The following is a 23,200-nucleotide window of genomic DNA, read 5'->3' as shown; positions in this document are numbered from 1 at the left end:
CAGACTTTGTATCCTATCTGTTAATCATTCATATGAGAAAACAGCCATGTACGGTCCCGATTTCTAGCTGGAAATTTTTATTCACAGGCTTCAGGCACAATCGTCACTTGGGCAAAACCAGCTGTGTTAGGTTGATTCAGGTTTATCAGGCTGTCCATGGGATTTCTTTAGACATAAATGAGCTCACATTTGTCCTAAAGGTGGAACAGTGTTAGACAACAGCAGGGAAGCTTATTTGCTCTGCAAAATGCATAAAAAAGAATGTGCATTATAAAATCCTATATGTAAGTTTTATAGCTATATCAAGCTAAAAACTGTCTGTGTATGTATATATATATAGAGAGAGAGAGAGAAAAAAAATGTGAAACGTTCTTGAAAAACCTCTCTAATAAGCTGTGTTACAGGCACCTGGCTGAATCCTTCTGAGATTCCCTATTTTCACAAGCCAAGCAAATATATTAAGGTGCTTTCCAGCCAAATTCATGATTGCAGAGTTGGAGAGGATCAAACAGATTTTTCACATGTTTCTGCATAACGTCCTTGTAATTGTTTGCTCTTTGACTGATGCTTCTCCCCTTGTGTGTGGACTATAAATGAAATATCGGATGAAGAATGCCAGTCCCCTAGATGTGCAAACAGGTGAAAGCTTAATTGACATGAGTTTATGATGATCATTCGAATGTTATTTGACATATTTGAAATCTTTTGACCCTGCATGTCAGAGAAACCTGTGTGTTTCCTTTTAAGGCCTGAACTTCAGCCACAGTGTCAGTTTTTGCAGTTTTCTCCCAAGTGGGAGAACATCATTGTGTTTTTTACATGCTCCATTTAAATTCTTCTGACATCTGCGTGGGCTGCTTTCCATTCATTAACATAGGGGAGTTGCATCTTCTTCCATGGTGGCTGGTCAGACGCCAAAGGCAGATTAAGTTTCCTTGAGCGAGGAACTTGTCATTTAGGCTTTTCGAGCTGGAGCTGGGAGCTTTGGCAGCTCTGCGAAGAGGCAGTGAGAATCATTGCCACAAAAATGATTTTTTTGTGTGGTCCTGCTGTGCACCCTTGGATTTCAAATTTGATTTATGGATGCTTATTTAAAAAAAAAAATAGTACTCCGGCATACATACTTAATTCTGAAACTGTGGATTCTTTCTAAAATTAAACTCATGGTAATTGCTGGCATATTTTCCAGTTCCTCAAAGTTCTCTGTAAACCCACTGTTGGCTGTGTATTTCCCATCTTCTACTCATGTAGCTGCCTTTATTCTTTATGGTCCTGTTGAGGTCCCAGAGCAGACAGAAAGTAACTGCTAGAGAAGTGCATGAAGCACCACAGCTGAATGCCAGCTACCGCTCCTGCAGATGGTCAGATTTCTGGAGACACAATTGAAAACACTGGGGAATGTCTCACAGGACAGTGCACAGAACTCAAAAGCTTGTTTCAAAACAAGGTGCAAGAAAGGAAGAGAAGGACTTGAGGTTGTTTGTTGATGAGAAGCTCAGTGTGAGTTGGCAACATGTGCTTGCAGCCCAGAAAGTGAACCATATCCTGGGCTGCATCCAAAGAAGCGTGGCCAGCAGGTCAAGGGAGGTGATTCTGCCCCTCTACTCTGCTCTCGTGAGACCCCACCTGGAATACTGCATTCAGCTCGGGAGTCCCCAACACAAGAAGGACATGGAGCTGCTGGAGCGAGTCCAGAGGAGGGCCATGAAGATGATCCGAGAGCTGGAGCACCTCTCCTATGAAGACAGGCTGAGAGTAGGGGTTGTTCAGCCTGGAGAAGAGAAGGCTTCGGGGAGACTTTCCGGTACTTAAAGGGGGCCTACAGGAAAGCTGGAGAGGGACTTTTTACAAGGGCATGTAGTGATAGGACAAGGGGCAATGGCTTTAAACTGAAAGAGGGGAGATTTCGATCAGATCTAAGGAATAAATTCTTCAATCTGAGGGTAGTGAAACACTGGACCAGGTTGCCCAGAGAATTTGTAGATGCCCCATCGCTGGAAGTATTCAAGGCCAGGTTGGATGAGGCTTTGAGCAACCTGGTCTAGTAGAAGGTGTCCCTGCCTGTGGCAGGGGAGTTGGAACTAGATGATCTTCAAAATCCATTTCAACCCAAACCACGCTATGATTCCATGAAACCTTGTCACTGTTTAGGATGATTTAGCTACACATAAATTTATTCTCCTTCACTCCTGACTGCTCTTGAGATTTGCTGTAGACTGTCTAAATAAATCCTTTTCAATATAGATATCCCTTCCAGAACTGCTAAGAATTATTTTAATTTTATGTTTTAGTCTCAATTTGATTTGAGTAAGCTGTATGTATTTTCAGCCTACTCCTTTCTGGACAGAAGGCTTCTCTTAAATGTTTTGGTGCATGTTTGTTTCTGACTGTGCTGGTTTTGTTTGGAATAGAGTTAATTTTCTTCATACTAACCTGTATGGGGCTATGTTTTGGATTTGTGCTGAAAACAGTATTGATAACACAGGGATGTGTTACTTACTGCTGGGCAGTGCCTACACAGAGTCAAGGCCTTTTCTGCTCCTCACCCCATCCCACCAGTGAGTAGGCTGGGAGTGCACAAGGAGCTGGGAGGGGACACAGATGAGACAGCTGACCCCAGCTGACCGAAGGGATATTCCATACCATATGATGTCATGCTCAGCATATAAAGCTGGGGGAAGAAGGAGGAAGGGGGCGATGTTCAGAGTGATGGCGTTTTGTCTTCCCAAGTCACCTTTATGTATGATGGAGCCTGCTTTCCTGGAGATGCTTTGTTTTTCTTTGCTTATGTGCATGGCTTTTGCTTTACTTATTAAACTGTCTTTATCTCAGCCCACGAGTTTTCTCACTTTTACTTTCTGGTTCTCTCCCTCATCCCATGGGAGGGAGTGAATGAATGACTGTGTGGGGTTTAGTTGCTGACTGGGGTTTAAACTGTGGCACTAACCTGAAACATTTTGCTGTTATGGTTAACATTGTACACTTCTCAGTAACTCTGAGAATTATTTTTGCACAGGGTTATATAACGCTGTCTTAATTATTTTTTACATTTGGCATTCATATTTTCTGTTGCAGAAGAGTTCAAAATGTTTGACAGTTTGTAAGCCACAGAAGCTGTGTTTGATTGTGAGGAGTAACTATGGTCTGTGGCTTTTTAAATGAGCGTAATATGTTTGTTGTTTTGCATTCAGAATTAAGCTGATTGAATTACACTGATGGCATACTGTATATAAGTTTAAACTTCCTGAGTCTGAATAACTGGAAGTGCAGCATCTCAAATATTAGTATGCATTTCATTTTAGGACAGGCCAAGTCTGACGTTATCATAGAATACCAGACTGGAAGGAACCTCAAGGATCATCTGGTCCAACCTTTCCTGGCAAAAGCACAGTCTAGACAAGATGGCCTAGCAGCCTGACCAGCTGAATCTTAAAAATGTCCAATGTTGGGGAATCTACCACTTCCTGGGGAGATTATTCCAATAGCTGATTGTTCTCATTGTGAAAAATTTTCCTCGTGTCTAATTGGAATCTCCCCAGGAGTAACTTGTACCTGTTGCCCCTCGTCTTTTCCATGTGACTCCTTGTAAAAAGGCAGTCTCCATCTTCTTCGTAGCCACTGTTTAAATACTGGAACATGATGATAAGGTCTCCCCTATAACTTCTTTTCTCAAGGCTGAACAAACCCAGTTCTCACAGCCTTTCCTCATATGTCAGACTTCCCAGTCCTTTGATTGTCTTTGTGACCCTTCTCTGGACCCTTTCCAGCCTGTCCACATCTTTTTTTGCATGGCGGGAACCAAAACTGAACACAGTATTTCAAATATGACCTGACAAGTGCTGAGTAGAGTGGGATAATGACTTCTTTATCTCTGCTGTTAATGCCCTTGTTGATGAACCCAGCATCCTATTGGCTTTTTTTGCCACAGCGGCACACTGTTCACTCATATTGAGCTTGTCATCCACCAGGACCCGCAGATCCCTTTCTACAGAGCTGCTTCCCAACCAGGTAGATCCTGGCCCGTGCTGATCTCCTGGAATACGTTTTCCCAGGTGCAAGACCTTACACTTGTCCTTGTTGAACTTTGTAAGATTTTTGTTACCCCGCTCTTCCAGCCTATCTAGGTCTTCCTGCTGGGTGGCTCTCTGTTCTCAAGTGTCCACTTCTCCACTCAGTTTAGTATCATTGGCAAACTTCATCAGGGTATGCTTGATTCCATCGTCCAGATCACTTATGAAGATGTTAAACAGCATTGCACCCAATATCATTTCCTGGGAGACCCCACTTGTGACAGTTGCCAGTTTGAAAAGGAGCTGTTTACCACCACCCTCTTGGTGTGACCTGTCAGTTAGTCCCCACCCACTGCACTCGTCTGGACTGTAACGCATCAATTTCTCTGGAAGGAGGCTGTGGGAAACTGTATGAAAAGCCCTGAGGGAATGCAGGTAGACAATGTCCACCAGTCGCCCCACGTCAACTGAGCCGGTTACTTTGTCATAGAAGGCAATCAGGTTTGTCAAACACAATTTGCCCTTGGTGTGGATTTTGCCAGTTATGTGCTGCATGTGACTTGTGATAGCCCCCGAAAGGATTTGTTCCATTACTTTTCCAGGGACTGAAGTAAGACCAATGGGCCTATAATTTCCTGGATCCTCTTTTAAGCCCTTCTTGTAGATGGGGGTGACGTTAGTCTTCTTCCAGTCTTCTGGGTTGTCCTCTTATCTCCACAACTTCTCAAAGATTATGTAGAGTGGCCTCACAAGGATGACAGCCAGCTCTCTTAACACCCTCGGGTGGGTGTTGTTAGGGCCCATTGATTTGTAGAGGTCAAGCTCCTGTAGTAGTTCACATGTCAACTCTTCCTTCACTGATGGTTGGTCTGTGTTTGCATCAACCTGGGTTTTTGTTCCCAAGGCCTGGGGCCCAACGGTGCTGGTAGAGGCAGAGGTGAAGAAAGTGTTGAGAACCTCAGCCTTTTCATTGTTGTTGGTGACTAATTCACCTCTCCTGTTTAACAGTGGGCCGGTATTTTCCTTCTGTTTCTGCTTGTTGTTTATGTACCTAAAGAACCCTTTCTTGTAGTTTTTGATGTCTCTGGCCACTTATGATATGTTGTATCAGAAATCATGTAAAATCAGGATAGAGGTTATTATTAGCAGTGATATCCTGGGGCAGATATTTAATGTGTACTAATTGTTCTCTCTCCATTGCTAGCTGGCTTCATAAGTAGGAAGTGCCTGGTGTTGAAAGTCTTGATTTGATAGAGAAAGCATTAACAAGAAAGTGCTTGAAAGTGAAAGGCAGATAAATGTATGTTTAGAAGTTATTTTCATCTTTTTAACTATGTGGATGATTAAAGAGTAGTAGTTCCAGTTCTTGAAAGCCTATATCTGTAGTATATAGAAGTGGAGAACATTTACCTCCTAGTATAGCTCAAAGTCGCACCTCTGCATATTCAGTCATTCTGTACTGTTTTGCTTTAGATGTGAGTGGAACAGATCGGAAAATGAAGAAGTGGATTCCCATCTTCAAATAAAAAATGGAAAGACTTTGGGCTTAATGTGGAATAGCTGGATGAAATTGTGGTGTGTTACGGAGAAGAGAGAAGGTGGTAGGGGTCCTTTGGTTACTGAAACTTAGGAGTACACCAAATAAAGTGGCCCCATTGTGTTCTAATTCGCTGTGCGAGTTGTCCATTTGACATACTCTTCCCATGAAATGCTTGGAAATCTTTTGCAAATTAAGCCAATATGCAGTGTATTGTAGTTTTGTGTCTTTTTCTGTTATGGTCACCGTTCACAGCTATTGTTTAAAAGACTTCTGAAACAGCATAAACACTTGAAAATTAAGCACAGTTGAGAGGAACTGCTTAAGATGTACTTCTTTGTTCAGATGACTGCAACATGAGATTTGCTGGCATGCATGAATGATTCAGGTGCCCTGAGGTGTCTGAGGATTGATGTGGTATTCAAATAACTGGAGTAACCTTCAAATGATGGAGGTTAACATTGCATTTACTTATGGTTTCCATTTTTTGACACTTAGTTGCTGAGTGAAAGAACATAGGCAGTTTTGGTTTGATGTACTGGGAAATCCTTAAAATGCACGAATGAGCACTGCATTGCCTGGGTGCCTTTGTGATGAACTTGGTAGTTCTTTTATAGAAAAAGAAGTTCAATAGAACAATATTTCAAGATCAATAGATGATCCCAAACTATTGTTGATCAAAGACTGCTGTGCATATTACAACTCAGTTATTTCCTTTAGCCGTTACTGTAACTCTGTTGTATGAAAAAAAATCTTTATCTATTCAGGTTTTTTGTTTGCTGCCCTTAAAGTATTTTGACAGATAGCAGCTAAAGTAAAAACACATAAAATGAATGAAGTTGCAGAGATGCGAGTTTGGGCTGTATTAGGAGATGAACATTCTCCACTTGTGAATATTGTAGGTGCAGGCTTTCAAGAGCAGGGACTGTTAATCTGCGTTCGCTTAAGTCAGTGCAAACCTGAAATACTGAAAGTTCAATAAAGAATAAATTTATAGCTGCTTGGTACGTGGTGATTCCTCTGTAGAAAACTTTTCTGCTTTGTTGATTTTCCTTTCCATTTGTGCCAGCAGTTCTCATTCATACCCCTTCAAGGCATTTTAAAGTATCAGTAGCAGTTCTAACGGTTGACCCCTCAGAATGTCTTTTACTATGAGCAGATGCTTATGAAGAGTGGGGAAAGGGGGGCGAGTTCTGCATTTATGGAACTTCTCTTTTACCTGTCTAAAATACACATCCCATTTATCACAGCATAAAAGTCCCCCTACCCTCAAAAAAGTATTAGAGTGTCTTGAGGTTTGTATAGTATTTGATGCAAAGCCTCACTGTAAATAAGCAATTACTGCTTTTCAGCTGATGACTCAATCCTGAGAATATTTACATGTTAGGTCCACCTGGCTGATGATAGGAAATGGCACCGAAATGTCTAAGACAGCTGTTGCCGTTTCTCTCCTTTTCCTTGTTTTGTGTTATTAAAGGAGAGAAAAATGTAAAGAAAAAAGACTCATTTTGATATTAATTTTGTGATATCTTCATCTCAAAATACCTAGTTGCATTATATTCCAGGACTAAGCATAATGCCAAAACACCATGATCATTTGTACTACAACTCACTTTATTTTGGATTACTGCTACTTTCATCTTCAACCTTGCTGAAAGACAGATTTCCTCTATGTAACATCAATCCAAGGAGCTTGACAGGTGATGTCTAGATTTGATTTCATTGTCTTGAGGGCCCTCTATATTACATATTTTTGATTTATGAAAATGTAGTTCAGTTGTACAGATGTGTGACCCCTGTGAATTTTAAATTGTTTTTCGGGAAATCAGTTTCATCATACATTTTTGAATTTATATATACAACGATTTTTATTTTTTAAATTCTCCTTTAACGTCAGGCTTACAAAGAGATACTTAGAAACATGTAATAACTGATACTGTGGGGTTTGAGTTTTGGTGGTTTGGTTGTGTGGGGTTTTTTTTTTCAAAAATATGTGTACTCCAGTAAAAATAATGTTTTAATATCAGCAATTCTATTAAGGTTTAAAAACTGTCAGAGGCAGTTTTTGCAGGTGAGAGATGAAGCCTGTGTGATATATTACCTAGAGTGGAAGGCTTCCCTACTCTGCCCATGCGTCATCACTGGTGTGAGCAGTGGCATCAGCTGCTACGTGGGAGTCTGTGCTGGAGGTGGCTTTGGGTGGGTGGTGCACAGCTGCTCAATGGTGAGCAGCCTGTATTCTAGAACCTCTGGACTGAGAAAATGCCTCTTGGGAGAGCCATGAACATACTGCACGCTACTTGAAGAGCAAAAGGGTTGAAGTAAAAGAAGATAAAATGGAAATGCCCACTATAGAAAAGGAAGAAGTGGAATAAACCTAGTTTTTACCACCACATTCTACAAATACTAATTTGATTGTAGCTCTGATCTTTCTTCTCTGTCACTGTCAATACTTGCATGGCTCAGCCTCTGTTACTACAATCAGACTGATATCAACAAAGAGGGGCTGGTGGGGAATGTGACGCTCAAGGACAGTCTTGGCTTCAGAGATCATGAAATGGTGGAATTCAAGATTCCTAGGGAAGCAAGGAGGGTACTCAGTAAGCTCACTACCCTGGATTTAAGGAGAGCAGACTTTGGCTTCTTCAGGGATCTTCTTGGTAGAGTACAATGGGATGAAGTCCTGGACAGAAGAGGGGCCCAAGAAAGCTGGTTAATATTCAAGGATCACCTCCTCCAAGCTCAGGAGGGGTGCATCCCAACAAAGAGGAAGTCAGGTAGGAACACCAGGAGGCCTGCATGGATGAACAAGGAGCTCCTGAACCAACTCAGACATAAAAAGAAGGCCTATAGAGGATGGAAGCAAGGAGAGGTAGCCTGGGAATAAAACAAAGAATTTGTGCGAGCAACCAGAGATCAGATTAGGAAAACTAAAGTCCTGATAGAGTTAAATCTGGCCAGGGACATCAAGGGCAACAAGAAACGCTTCTATAGATATGTCAGTGATAAAAAGAGATCTAGGCAAAACGTAGGCCTGCTTCAGAAGGAAACGGGAGACCCGGCTACCCGGGATATGGAGAAGGCTGAGGTACTCAATGACTTCTTTGCCTCAGTCTTCACTGGCAAGCGCTCCAGCTGCACAGCCCAAGTTGCAGAAGGCAAAGGCAGGGACTGTGAGAATGAAGAACCACCCACTGTAGGAGAAGACAAAGTTTGAGACCATCTAAAGAACCTGAAGGTGCACAAGTCCATGGGACCTGATGAGGTGCATCCATGGGTCCTGAGGGAACTGGCAGATGAAGTTGCTAAGCCACTGTCCGTCATATTTGAAGAAGTCGTGACAGTCTGGTGAAGTTCCCACTGACTGGAAAAAGGGAAACATAGCCCCATCTTTAAAAAGGGAAAAAAAGAAGACCCAGGGAACTACAGGCCAGTCAGTCTCACCTTTGTGCCCGGCAAGAACATGGAGCAGATCCTCCTGGTGACTGTGCTAAGGCACGTAGAAGATAAGAGGTGATTGGTGACAGCCAACATGGCTTCACTAAGGGCAAATCCTGCCTGACTAATTTGGTGGCCTTCTGTGATGAGCATTGATGGATAGGGGAAGAGCAACTGACATTGTCTACCTGGACTTACCTAAAGCATTTGATACTGTCCCACACGAGATCCTTGTCTCTAAACTGGAAAGACGTGAATTTCACAAATGGACCACTCGCTGGACAAGGAATTGGCTGGGTGGTCACTCAGAGTTGTGGTTAACGGTTCAATGTCCAGGTGGAGGCCAGTGACAAGTGGTGTTCCTCAGGGGTCAGTACTGGGGCCGGTGCTATTTAATGTCTTTGTTGGCGACATGGACAGTGTGATCGAGTGCACCCTCAGCAAGTTTGCAGATGACACCAAGTTGTGTGGTGTTGTGGACACGCTGGAGGGAAGGGATGCCATCCAGAGGGATCTTGACAGGCTGGAGAGGTGGGCCCATGAGAACCTGATGAAGTTGAACAAGGCCAAGTGCAAGGTCCTGCACATGGGTTGGGGCAATCCCAAGCACAAGTACAGGCTGGGCAGAGAATGGATTGAGAGCAGCACGGAGGAGACAGGCTTGGGGGCGTTGGTTGATGAGAAGCTCACAATGAGCTGGCAATGTGTGCTGGCAGCCCAGAAAGCAAATCGTATCCTGAGCTGCATCCAAAGAAGTGTGGCCAGCAGGTCGAGGGAGGTGATTCTGCCCCCTACTCTGCTCTCGTGAGACCCCACCTGGAATACTGTGTTCAGCTCTGGAGTCCCCAACACAAGAAGGACATGGAGCTGCTGGAGCGAGTCCAGAGGACGGCCACGAAGATGATGCGAGGGCTGGAACACCTCTGCTATGAAGACAAGCTCAGAGAGTTGGGGCTGTTCATCCTGGAGAAGAGAAGGCTCTGGGGTGATCTGATAGCAGCTTTCCAGTACCTAAAGGGGGCCTACAGGAAAGCTGGAGAGGGACTTTTTGAAAGGGCGTGTAGTGATAGGACAAGGGGTAATGGCTGTAAACTGAAAGAGGGGAGATTTAGATTGGATATAAGAAAGAAATTTTTCACTCAGAGGGTGGTGAGGCAGTGGAACAGGTTGCCCAGAGAAGTTGTGGCTGCCCCATCGCTGGAAGTGTTCAAGGCCAGGTTGGATGAGGCTTTGGGCAAGCTGGTGTAGTGGAGAGTTTCCCTGCCCATGGCAGGGGGGTTGGAACTAGATGATCTTTGAGGTCCCTTCCAACCCTAACCATTTTATGATTCTATATAAAGGAGTTTACACAGTTTTAACGTGGTGTTTTTTTTCTCTCATACCCTTTCAGTAATACATTGGTGTTATTTTGCGATGTCTTTGTCTTAAAAAGTGAATGACTTTTTATACAATACTGCTTCTGCTGTCTTTTGCTGTTGATGATATCCAAACTAAGAATAGCCTCGTGTGTGAGTGACAGACATGTAACTGAGCCATCTTGACCAAAACCGTGGACTTTCCTTGTGTCTAAATGATAATAGAAATCAGTGGAACTATTCTGGTAAATTATTAAATAAACAGAGAGAAATTATATATTTTTATGTCTCTGTGGAATTTTTATGCATCCTATGGAAATGAGGAAACATAATCTGCTTTGTCTTCATTTGGATTTACTCTCCAACTTAAGTCGTTTGGCACTGTCCCTACTGATATCCAGAAGAGAGAGAAACAAAGGAGGGATAGAGATAAGAGTTTTGTTTGGAAATCCGGAAATCCCTACTAGATATATGTTTTTATCTTTGGGACAGTATTTCGGTTTCCAGGTCAGCAATGGTACGTGACTGTTGATATTTTCACTACTAAACAATGGATTTAGAGCAAGGTGGTCTACTCTCTCAGGGCAAGCTGGATTTGTTCAGATACCAGCCTCTTCTGGGAAGTTCTATCTAAAGCTGATGGGCTGCAGGAGGAAGGACAGATTCTCCTGTGATTCTAGAGCATGAGGGTTGAAAAGAAAATTGTTTCTCAAGAGGTGTGGAAGAGGACAAAGAGACTATAAAGTTACAAGAAGGAAATATCAATTTAGTCCAATGAGTTTAAAATAAATTAACTCTCTTTTTTAGGGTCAATACAGACCTTTGTATTTTCAGGATACCACATACCTATTTTGAAGTGATAATACTGAGATATTCTGGAGGGCAGATATCTGCATCAAGTTATATACACTGTAGTTTTTGTGATATTTTTATAAGATCTAAGGGTTTCTTTACCCAATTTTTGTGTGTCTGTAACTTGATGGGATAGCTAAGCAAGCTGATTGACCTCTGGTGGAAAAGGAGATTTTTCTCTTGTGTTGGGCTTCAATTTTAGGTTCTGCAATTTCAGAGTAATTCTGCAAAATCCTTCTCATGGGTGCCATTGATCAATGGAATTAAACCAGTTCAGTAGTGTAGCCCCTGAAATTGGGAAAATAAAAATTGGAAATGTACTAGAGGAAAGAAAATAACAAATTGCTGTATAATGCTGTTTATTTTGCTTTGAAGCAGATTGCTTGTTGTTGGAAGGTTAATATTGACTGTGCTTGTATGTTTTGTTTTTTTGGCAGGTAACCCTGGCCTGGCAGGTTATTACAGGACCTTTATTCAGGCCTTGTATTGTGGACTAAATCAGCAGTATCCTGTCTGGGTTGTGAGCCATGCTGGACATTGTAAGCCTCCTAGTGGTATGGAAATGATTGAAGGTACAATATTGTAACTTGTACATACAAATATTTGTGCCCCCTAATTTCACTAGCAGAACTTGTGCCTGTTTAAAAACCAGCATGACATGGTTTTTGAATGTCTCCATTGTATTTCCACAGAACAGTTGTATGATAAGAGAAGTTACAGAGGAAAAGAGTATTTTTAGGTAAATTAGATTTGCCAGTCAAATAAGTGCTGTTAAGAGAATAAGAGGGTTTGCTGATTGCAGTCTTTAGAGACAAGTTATAGAGAAGGTGGTTTAGAATGTTCTTATGTTGAGAAAAGTAGATTAGAAAAGTACATTTTTAAATGAAATTTCTAATTCAGAGATTGAGTTCTTGAGGAGACATTTAATTATCTCTGAATTTAAAAGTAGTTGTACTAAATTAGCAAATTTTCAGGAAGCAAGTAAATCTCTCTGAGGCTGGGGTATGGGGCATTTGCAGGGTAGAGGTTGCTTGTTTATCTGTTCCAAGTCTTTTGACATACAAATCGCCAGCAAGACATGGTAGCCAACTCTAAGTGGATATTGTTAAGTTACAGCATTGTAAGATGGAGGAAGCTGATAGTGAATCCTGTCCTGGAGGCTGCTTAGTGTCAGAAGACCTCTGCACTTCATCAAGCTGCAGTGGTGTAGCAGTATATCAGTATGATTCCTTAGGACCAAAAAGTTCAGCAATGTGAAGCAAGCTGAAAATTTTGAAGAAACTGTTTTAGCTGTTTAGCACAACTTTCCCTTGCTAGCCTTTGCACCTGAGCTTTTAAGCCATTTTATTGGTTTATTTAATCTCAGGTTTGAAATTGAAATGCAAAACCTGTATTTCTTTGGTATAATTCCTTCTATTCATCGTGTTCATGTGTCAAACTACCAAACGCTAGCACTTTCTCCTGACAGGCGAGAAATCCCTAGGTTTGTAATTTCTGGTACAGTGTTAACTGTGGGATGCAGGTAGAAGCCTGGCAACTGAATGGAGCTGAGTTTGTTGCAGGGAACGTTTGTAGGTCTGATAATCTGGGCTGGGATCACATCCGTAAGAGTGCATTTAGTGAAAAGAGCATTGGATGACAAGAGATGTGTTTGGTGGCTTGAGATGGCCGAGCTAGTTAAAATGGAGAGGTTTTTGGATGGGACCAGCAGGGACGTTGTACAACTGTCCCACTTCCACTGACAGCCCCTCTGCTGCTACGGAGAGTGTAAATCTGGGAAAGGAGAGCATCCAGTAGGAAAAAGGAAGCTGATACCTAACTTGAAACCAAACCTCTGGCTGACTTCATGACTCTCACTTCAACGCTCCTGTGAGAGACGGGTTTTTCAAGGATGTGGTAGTTTGTTAGAGTGGACAGATCAGAAGCGAAGTACTGTAAGAATTGGTGCTGTGTCAAGTTTTGTTCAATATATTCACCCATGACCTGCAGAATGAGAGTAAACAGTGAAATTTCTCAGCTTGTGTTTGGTACTTCAAGCATTTAATTAGTGGGAAGATATTGGATGTCAGGGAACTACAGAAGCATCTTACAAAATGTAATTTGTGTGCAAAAAGATTGTAGACAAGTGTCAGGGTAGATAAATATGAGTTAATGCATCTGACAAAAAAGAACTCCTTTAACTGTGCCTAGGCTGTCCTGAACTTGGAATTTATTTGTAAAACTCAGGAAGGATGCTGGCATCATCACTGACAGTTCTCTAGTATCATCTCTCGTTGCACAGCACATAGCATATAGTCACTGTTACGGACAAGGCAGAAGGCGTTGTTTTATTACTGTATGTAATCATGGTGGACCTGCATCTTAAATATTGGAGTGTGGTTCTGGTGGGCATCTCAAAGACATTTCAAGAGTGAAGTTGGTGAGTGTATGGAGAAAGGCAACTAAAACAACAGGGAGAAAGTGCCTTCCTTGTTATGAGAGATTAAGTGGCTCGATGAGAGATAAATTGGTTTGGGGAGCAGAATGATTCTCAGGAGTATGACTGAGGTTTCCAAAATCACAGCAGTAAATAAAGTAAGTGCAGAATAAAATACACCAGATTCAGTAATGGAACTAGTGGTCACTTAATGGTACTAGCAGGTTTAAAACAGGTAAAAGGAAGTATTTCTTTATGTGACAGGTAAAAAATTTAAGGAACTAGCAGCCAAAGCACTATGCGGTGGGCAAATTATGTTAGCAGACTTAAAGTGGTAAAACAACCTCATGGACAGCTGGCCCATAAACAGCTACTGAAGGAGAGTAATTCTTTGTTGTGGAGGTGCACTGCTGTCCTTGCTTTGGACACTGGGGTCTTTGTCTTGGACACTGACCTTCTCCACGCTTCCCTGTGCTGCTCCTGGTCCCAGTGCCATCCCGTGGCAGGGTTGTGAGCCTGAGAGGTTCGCTGCAAGGGGAAGGGGTGCAGAAGGCGTCCAGGCTTGGTTTCTCTCACTGAATAGCATCTAGTCTTGCCACTGCTGAGCTTGGGGGACTTGCTCGCCTGACCCAAGAAGGTGTTTTGTGTGTTCTCAATGTTATGTGCCAGGTTCTGTACTTACTGCTGCACTTAGCGTAGCGTCATGGAGGTAATAAAAGCATAGAAAGCTACTGATAGATAGTTTAAAAAATAATGAGAAGACATTTATAAGATTGTTTTCATATTTATTTTATTAGGAGCACAGGAGCAGGAAGCTCACATCCTGTTGTTAGTATACATTTAGACAGTATTCCCGAATATTCCATGGGGAGCCATTTTCAAGCTAGTTAAGGAAACTGAAAAGTTTAGTAACTTTTGTAAATAATGATGTTACTACAGTTGCTGTGGGTAATACACTGTGCTTTGCAGTAGCTTTGAAATATGATTCATTTGATACAAACTCAAGGGAAGGCACAAAGTGGCTAGAAGGCCTTACATTTTGTCATTTTATGATGATATAGGTTGGCTGCAGTGGGAGAAGAGATTTGGAATAATTCTCCCTCATCCTTATGACACAAAAGAAATGAAAAGCACCTTTTAGATATTGGAAGCTGATTCCCTTTCTTTTATTTGTTTATCGCCAAAAATGTAAACTTCATTAATTGACTATAAACTTGTGATGAAAATCACTAAACAAAAAATTGAGCGTCTTTGCAATTTCCCAAGTGACTAACTGAAAGCAATTAGGGAGTCATGGACTCATTACTGATGTTCTGCTCGTGCTGTTGCATCCCACAGAAGTTCTTAATTGACATTTTGTGGCATTATAGCAACAAACCCCAGAATTCCAAGGATTATCAGAAGCATGTGCATAGGGAGAGATAATTCTGTTTTCTGCAGCTCTTCATTGCCTTCTAGGGTCTGGATGTCTAAGGCAGAGTTCCTGTGTCAAGGACCGCTATATAGGATTGTGAAAACCATGTCAATTATTAATACGCTGCACAAAACCAGAAAAAGGGAATATTTTGGCAAAGAACTAGGCACAGAACTGTTATTGTAAAAATTCTATGTATTTTCTCATGCTTATGATGGGCATGTCATAATTTTTTCTTTGGAATAGCCTCTGCAAATCCTCTGAGGAAGTTCAGTATTTCTTGATAAGTAGGATGAGGGCATAAATTGATGAAGGCAACATTTAAATCTCCAATTCCATTGATTCTTGAGGTTTTTCTGGTTGGAATCTAGCAAATGAAAAAAAGAAGGGAGGGAAGCTACTATGAAAGACAAATTCATACTGACTTATTTAGAACAGGAATCTACAAGCTTTTTTGATAAAGCACTCCCATCAGTAAGTAATTTGTATCAGTAAAAACTTTTTCAACATGCACTCCCAGTATTTTTTTTAAATTAATCTAAATTAAATAAATGTGTTACTGAATTTCTAGTATTTTCTTTTGCAGCCCAATGTGCCTGCACCCCTCTTTGGAGACCACTGAGTTAGAGTGTGCAAGTATTTAAATAGAACACTTAACATAAACAATGCTGCCTGTGAAGTAGTAAAAGGTTTAAAATGAAAGAAACTGTATTGGAATAATGTGCCTGGTTATATTTAGATCAAGAAGATTTTGAAACTCTCAGAAAGACTAAAGCAAGTATTCTGACTGCAGCCATCAATCACAGACGACTTCCTAATTTACTGGAGGCATGTCACGTGGTGATCTGAGAACCGAACAAAGCTACACCCTTTATTTGTACTTCTATATTGATATCCTTCTATTCAGAGAGCTCTTGCAAGCTATGCTCCACAGAGAGACACACAACTTTAATTGAAGGAGAACAGATTTAGATTAGATCTTAGGAAGAAAATCTTCAGTACGAGGGTGGTGAGACTTTGGAATAAATTGCCCAGAGAAGTTGTGGATGCCCCCTCCCTGGAGGTGTTCAAGGCCAGGTTGGACGGAGCCTTGAGTAGCCTGATCTAGTTGAGAGGCGTCCCTGCCCATGACAGGGAGGTTGGATTAGATGATCTCTAAGGTCCCTTTCAGCCTGTGCCATTCTGTGATTCTATGATTTCATTGCTGTAATTCTGCTCCTAGCAATTAATCCACTGTGCAAAAAGATTTGAAACTCGTTTTACTCAGTGAAAGCAATAAAAAAGTTATGTTTCATTTTCAACTTCTTTATTCTCCTCCTTGGCTTTTAAAAAAGCAGTTCTTTGAACACTGTTGTGACTGTAAAATGAGCCAACATCAGTCCTTAGGTGTAGGCAAAACTACAAAAAGGAGAGTAGTTTTCTAGCTCTTTCTTAGTTATTTTGTTGAAATCCGGCATAATCCATATATGCTTTATAAATGTTCATATAACCTTGAAAGTATTGCTTTTTTTTTTTCAGTGCTTGATACTGTAACTGACTTGTATTTTTCCTAATCATTAAGGTGTTCATGGCTCTTGAACAGATGCTACCTACGAACAGAGGCTTTTATAATACCAAAACCCCTGCCTAATTACTCTGATAGTTTACATGCCAAATGTATTATTTTTGTGTCATAAGTCTTTTTAAGATGCACATATTTGCACATCATTTGGTTGATTTCTGCCTTACAAAGACATGCTTATAAGAAAAAAAATTATACAAATAGATTGTAAGTAAGATATGGCAAATCATTCCTTAAAAGTAAAAATACTAGACAGGTCTACCCACAGCTGATTTATTCTTTTAAGTTCTGGAGCTTCTTTTAATGTGTCACTCCATTGAACAATTTGCATTAACACTTCTTTTGGATTTCTAATCTGATAAGATATTCTCCTACATCTAACCAAGTAACTTATTAGATGTTGTGAGGGTTTGTTTAAAATGCAAGTTATTGTTTCCTATACGAATGTGTTAGAAGTGCACTATAGCTCAGTGCCCTTACAGTCAAAACAGAGCCTATGCCTGAACACTGGTGTCTGTAAGTTAATATTTTCCTGGGAATTAAATGAGTGGTCTTTTGACTTAGTTGCAAGACTAAAGGCAGGTCATGTTTTCTGGTATATAGCCATCACTGAATGCTTCATTTTATAGATAGTGAAATCAGAAGAGAATAAATTGTGTTGCATTGCTGTCTCTTAAATATGTGATTTCCCTTAATCAGGAACAGGAAACAGTTTAAGGAAAGGATAAAAAAGTACTTTGGTGCTTTTTAAAAAAATTAAATTGTTAAACAGTGTTACTCTCAAATACTTTGTTAATTCTTGATTTAAAAAAAAAGTATAAGGGTAAAAGTGAAAAATAAGATAAAAAGTATTCCATATTTATTCGTACTCCAATTATTACGTCAAAATGCCAGTAGTATAGCTGCTCAGCTTGTGAGGGTGGGCATTATAATACATTATCAATTGTGGAGACTGAAGCTCTGCACTTTTTATTACAAAATCCAGTTGAGTAGGAATGCTTGAGTACTGCGGAAGGACTAAAGACCCATGTTTATTAGTAGCTCCTCTGTTGGCAATGAATAGTAGCCAGTTGGAAGTTTTTCAACAGTCTTTCGACTTTTGATAGGAAACAAACTGCTAGTTAAGACTAACACATATCAATGAATGAATCCTGAAATTACTCATTCTAATTTTATATACATTGCGAATGCAAGTGCTATGTTATGAATATTCCACTTTAAAATAAGGACTAAAAGACTCAATCTTGCCCAAAATTTCTTTAAAAGCTGTGGAAAATGGGAGATTAGATTTGATTTCATAGATTTCATAGATTTCTAGATTGGAAAATACCTTAGAGATCATCGAGTCCAACCATCCCTAATCCCCATTAAACCATATCCTCAAGTAGATCATCCACCCTATTCTTAAACACATCCAGGGATGGGGACTCAACCACCTCCCTGGGCAGCCTATTCCAGTGGCTGACAACCCTTTCAGAGAAGAAATACTTCCTAACATCCAACCTGAATCTCCCCTGACTAAGCTTATGCCCATTTCCTCTTTTCTCAAGTATTTATAGGCCGTAATCAGGTCTCCCCTCAGCCTCCTCTTCTCCAGGCTAAACAGCCCCAACTCCCTCAGCCTCTCTTCATAAGTTTTATTTTCCAGCCCCTTGACCAGTTTAGTCGCCCTTCTTTGGACTCGCTCCAGGAGCTCAATATCTCTCTTAAAGCGATATTAGATAGGAAGATTAGATTAGATAGATATTAGATAGGAAACCCTTGACATTCAGTCCCTCTAACACATTCCTCACCTCCCTTTTTTAGCACCCTTGTTGGCTTTTCCAGTAAAGACTGTATAGGCAGCAGGTGTACCTACATAGCCATGTCTTAGAGTAGTCTAATTCTGTGGACAACTGTGATTTGGTAAGAACATCTCAGACAGAAATAAGAATAGAAGAACACCGATTTGGTTTGTTTCTCCTCCTTATCATGGACCACCATGATACTTTTCTCTGTGGCGAAGTGAGATTGAAAAGTAAAGAAAAAAGAAGTAAGTATTAAATGATTTATTGATTTTCAGTAATATTCTGTGTATGCCAAGTGCTATAGAAGCATGAAATAGTGTGATTCATACCTTAATTGATTAAAGAGACACAATTGAAGCATTAAAATATCATATGCCTAATAAATGGTTAGTTGTCAATTGTGTCTAAATGATGCAATATTTGGTCACATGATAAATTGTATTAAAGATAAATCTCTTGAACTTTCTAAACTGTACAGATGAGAACTGAGCTATACAGAATAGTAATACAAATATTTTTTATTGTTTTAGCAAGGTGTGTTTACCCTTGAGTGACATTTTTAATAGCCAAGTTTGATCTTCTGTGTCCCATTGACTGTAGAAGATAATAGTGGGTCCTTAAAATCTATTAAACTATCCTTAGTTCATTTTCCATGATAAAAAGAGTTAGGTAAGGATTGATTTATAGTCCATCAAAAGACTGTTTCCATTGCTTTTTCTTTATGCAGGGAGAGTAGAGTTTTCAGACAGTTTTGAAATGGAATTATATCTTTAAGAAGTAATATAAGAAAAATCCATCATATTTAGAAGTCATGGCAGTCTGGTGAAGTTCCCAATGACTGGAAAAGGGGAAACATAGCCCCATCTTTAAAAAGGGAAAAAAAGAAGACCCAGGGAACTACAGGCCACTCAGTCTCACCTCTGTGCCCAGCAAGATCGTGGGGGAGATCCTCCTGGCAACTATGCTAAGGCATGTGTAAAGTAAGGAGGTGATTGGTGACAGCCAACATGGCTTCACTAAGGGCAATTTCTGCCTGACTAATTTGGTGACCTTCTATGATGAGGTTACAGCATTGATGGATAGGGGAAGAGCAACTGACATCATCTACCTGGACTTACCTAGAGCATTTGATACTGTCCCACACGAGATCCTTGTCTCTAAACTGGAAAGACGTGAATTTCACAAATGGACCACTTGGTGGATAAGGAATTGGCTGGATGGTCACACTGAGTTGTGGTCAACGGTTCAATGTCCAAGCGGAGGCCAGTGACAAGTGGTGTTCCTCAGGGTCAGTACTGGGGCCGTGCTATTTAACGTCTTTGTTGGCGACATGGACAGTGTCATCGAGTGCACCCTCAGCAAGTTTGCAGATGACACCAAGTTGTGTGTGTTGTGGACACGCTAGAGGGAAGGGATGCCATCCAGAGGGATCTTGACAGGCTGGAGAGGTGGGCCTGTGAGAACCTCATGAAGTTCAACAAGGCCAAGTGCAAGGTCCTGCACATGGGTCGGGGCAATCCCAAGCACAAGTACAGGCTGGGCGGAGAATGGATTGAGAGCACTCCTGAGGAAAAGGACTTGGGAGTGCTGGTGGATGAGAAGCTCAACATGAGCCGGCAATGTGCGCTGGCAGCCCAGAAAGCCAACCGTATCCCAGGCTGCATCAAAAGGAGTGTGGCCAGCAGATAGAAGGAGGGGATTCTGCCCCTCTACTCTACTCTTGTGAGACCCCACCTGGAATACTGCATTCAGCTCTGGAGTCCCAACATAAGAAGGACATGGAGCTGCTGGAGCGAGTCCAGAGGATGGCCATGAAGATGATGCGAGGGCTGGAACACCTGTGCTATGAAGACAAGCTGAGAGAGTTGGGGCTGTTCAGCCTGGAGAAGAGAAGGCTCGGGGGTGATCTTCTAGCAGCCTTCCAGTACTTAATGGGGGCCTACAGGAAAGCTGGAGAGGGACTTTTTACAAGGGCATGTAGTGATAGGACAAGGGGCAATGGCTTTAAACCGAAAGAGGGGAGATTTAGATTAGATATAAGGAAGATATTTTTCACTCTGATGGGGGGTGAGGCACTGGACCAGGTTGCCCAGAGAAGTTGTAGATGCCTCATCCCTGGAAGTGTTCAAGGCCAGGTTGGATGAGGCTTTGGGCAACCTGGTGTAGTGGAGGGTTTCCCTGCCCATGGCAGGGGGGTTGTAACTAGATGATCTTTGAGGTCCCTTCCAACCCTAACCATTCTATGATTCTAAAAAGCACAGAAGTGGTAGAGGGATAATAAATTATCTATTACGACATTGATTATGTGATCCCAAAATGTTAATGTACCATCAGTGTAAACTTTTGAAGTGAAATAAGATTTTGTATAAAAAAAAATACTCCAGTGTTACAGGAAAATTTGGAAATCCTGTGCAGCTTGAATTTATTTGATATATTGCTTCTTAGCTATTGTTAGAATTCGTTTGAACGGAGTTTGCTTTTCCAGCCCTCTGACTTCTAATGGAATTGCAGAATTGTCTATAAGTAAGATTCTACTTCTAGCTCAAGTGATTAAAATCTGCCAAAAATATGACTGAAATCTTTTGAGTAAACCTGAATTTATACTTCAGCAAGTTAATCATCTCATTGATTGATAGATAACTGTCCACCAAATGACAGATATAAGCATGGCTGTGATTAGTAGATATGAACCATAAGTTTCTACCATCTTGATATGCTGTGCTGACAGGAAAAAAAAACTAAAATAGTAGCTTGAGCAAGACAAGGAATGTGGTGTGCCATAATAAGATGGTTTTGAGTTATTTAGGACAGTGATTCGCAGCCTGTGGTCTGTGGGCCACTGGTGGTTCCCAGGACACTTGCTTGTGGTCCAAGGTGAGCTGGCTGATTAGATGGAGTTGGCTGTCTCACCGGTTTCCACTTGCTAAGCGGAATTAATGGTAGCTAAGAATACTTTCCCAATAACACTTTTTTTTGTGTATGCATTTGCTGCGGTAGCCTTAGAGATGTCGTGCCACCATGAATGTGTGGTGATGGTGGGGAGTGGGATTGTGGTCTGCAGTGCTGCAAACAGGAGAAGAGGGGATTGTGAAACTTAGATGTTCCAAGAACTGAGTTCCTAAAAATAGGGATTCATCGTTAGCCAACAGCCTTTGTCCTTGTGTGTAGCCCCAAAGGAGGGAAGTTACACAAAGGCACGGGGAGTCAGGATGCATTTGGTAATTTTAGCTAGCTCATGACTCATTTATTTTAAGTAGTACAGATGTTTTTAATGGTTGCTGATGTTGGAAAATACCTATGCTGCTGAATCAGGTGAGTCAGAGCTACTGGTAATCAGTCATCACAAAAGCACCTCAGAATTGGTGTCAGCAGTGCTTAGAAGGTCTCTGACCAGTGAATCCTTGCCTAGGCTTCAGCACTGTTTGGTTAGATATTAAACAGCCATAGTAATGGTAGGTGTCTGTCCACATCCAGGTACACAGTGCTAGCCATTTAAAAGGCATTTATGTCTTGTATTATACAAGTAAAGGGAGAAAAGCAGAAGAAAGGCAGCTGAGCTGACATATCACATGCATACTTTAAGCCCATGTATGCACACATTTGATTCACATGGATTTCTATTTCAACAATATTTTCTGTTTCCTAGGCATATAAATTAAAATATCTGAGAATGTTATTTAAAGATGGATTATCTGTAATATGACTTCTTTACAGGCTACAGTTATGTTTAAATATCATAAATCCGGAGAACGCTGTAGTCATGTTTGTGTCCCAGAACACATAGCACTGCTTCATTGTAATGCAGAATTGTATGACAAGGTGTCTCCCAGTGCAGTGGTATCACGCTGTAGACACATTAAAAAGAACCAAGCTGTAAGCATGCCATCCAGGTAGCATTAAGCTAGTTTCATAACTGTTTCATAGCTAAGTGTTCATAGCTAAACGTCATTTTTTAATGTATAGAGAGGAGAAGCTTCCTGTTTACAAAGCTGGCCTCGCCACTGGTTAATCACATTGGGCCCTTCACATGGTATTTGTACACAGTGAGGGATCCCATATTGCATTCTGCCCAGGGAAACTGGTTGTTTTCACAGGACAGGAATGGAACTGTCAGCTGAGTGCAGTGCCATCCTGCTGCCCCTCTTGATACAGCAATTGCTGCTGCCCAGAAACCGTATTCCTTACTTGTCTTTGGAAAAGGCAGCTTAAGGAAGGAAGTATGTGTGTGTATATATAAGAGCTATAATGAGGTATTTAAATGTTGAGGGTTTTGTCTTTGCCTGGTAAGATCTGCATTTTACTGTATGGTTTTAGTGTTAGGTGTCTATTTTAAGGAACAAATGATCATTTCATGTTATGAACCCACTGGAATGTTTTAAATCTAAATGTGTGAAAAGTAAGCAGCCCTAGGGATGCTGCAGTACTCCATTTACTTCTTTCCTTTGAGCCACATTTGGTTAATTATTCATAGAGGACCCATAATTATGCAAATAGATCCTTTGAGTAAAATCTTGGCCTTTAGCATTGACTTTATCAGTTCTGCTTGATTTTAAGCATGTGTTTAAAAATCTTGTTCCATTCAAAATCAAAACTAAGAGAATAAAATTTTGTCATATGTGAAGTATTTCTGCGTCGCTCAGTTGTTTTCTTTTCTGGCCAACCAAAACGATAACAATTTTAACTGCTCGTAGCATCATACCTTAACAGCCATGTATTTATTATGGTCACTTAAACACTGTTAGATGATTCTGGTACCATTTAATGCATAGCTCTATATTCAATTGACTTTGATAGAGTAGTGACCAATTCTTGCTGATGTGACTAGGAAAG

The 23,200-nt window shown here is 41.0% G+C and overlaps 1 protein-coding gene across 1 annotated transcript in view; it reads left to right on the top strand.

Annotated features, from left to right (window-relative positions):
* LDAH (lipid droplet associated hydrolase) overlaps window positions 1-23,200 on the top strand; it is a 141,178-nt gene that overhangs the window by 30,837 nt on the left and 87,141 nt on the right. The window contains exon 3 of the mRNA XM_086625483.1: window positions 11,630-11,764. Within this exon, the coding sequence (XP_086481609.1) occupies window positions 11,630-11,764 (135 nt within the window). The remainder of the gene's footprint in view (window positions 1-11,629; window positions 11,765-23,200) is intronic.

The sequence above is a fragment of the Tauraco erythrolophus genome, chromosome 2 (genome assembly GCF_009769465.1).
Source record: "Tauraco erythrolophus isolate bTauEry1 chromosome 2, bTauEry1.pri, whole genome shotgun sequence".
Lineage (NCBI taxonomy): Eukaryota > Metazoa > Chordata > Aves > Musophagiformes > Musophagidae > Tauraco > Tauraco erythrolophus.
This window is presented reverse-complemented; position numbering and strand designations above follow the sequence as displayed.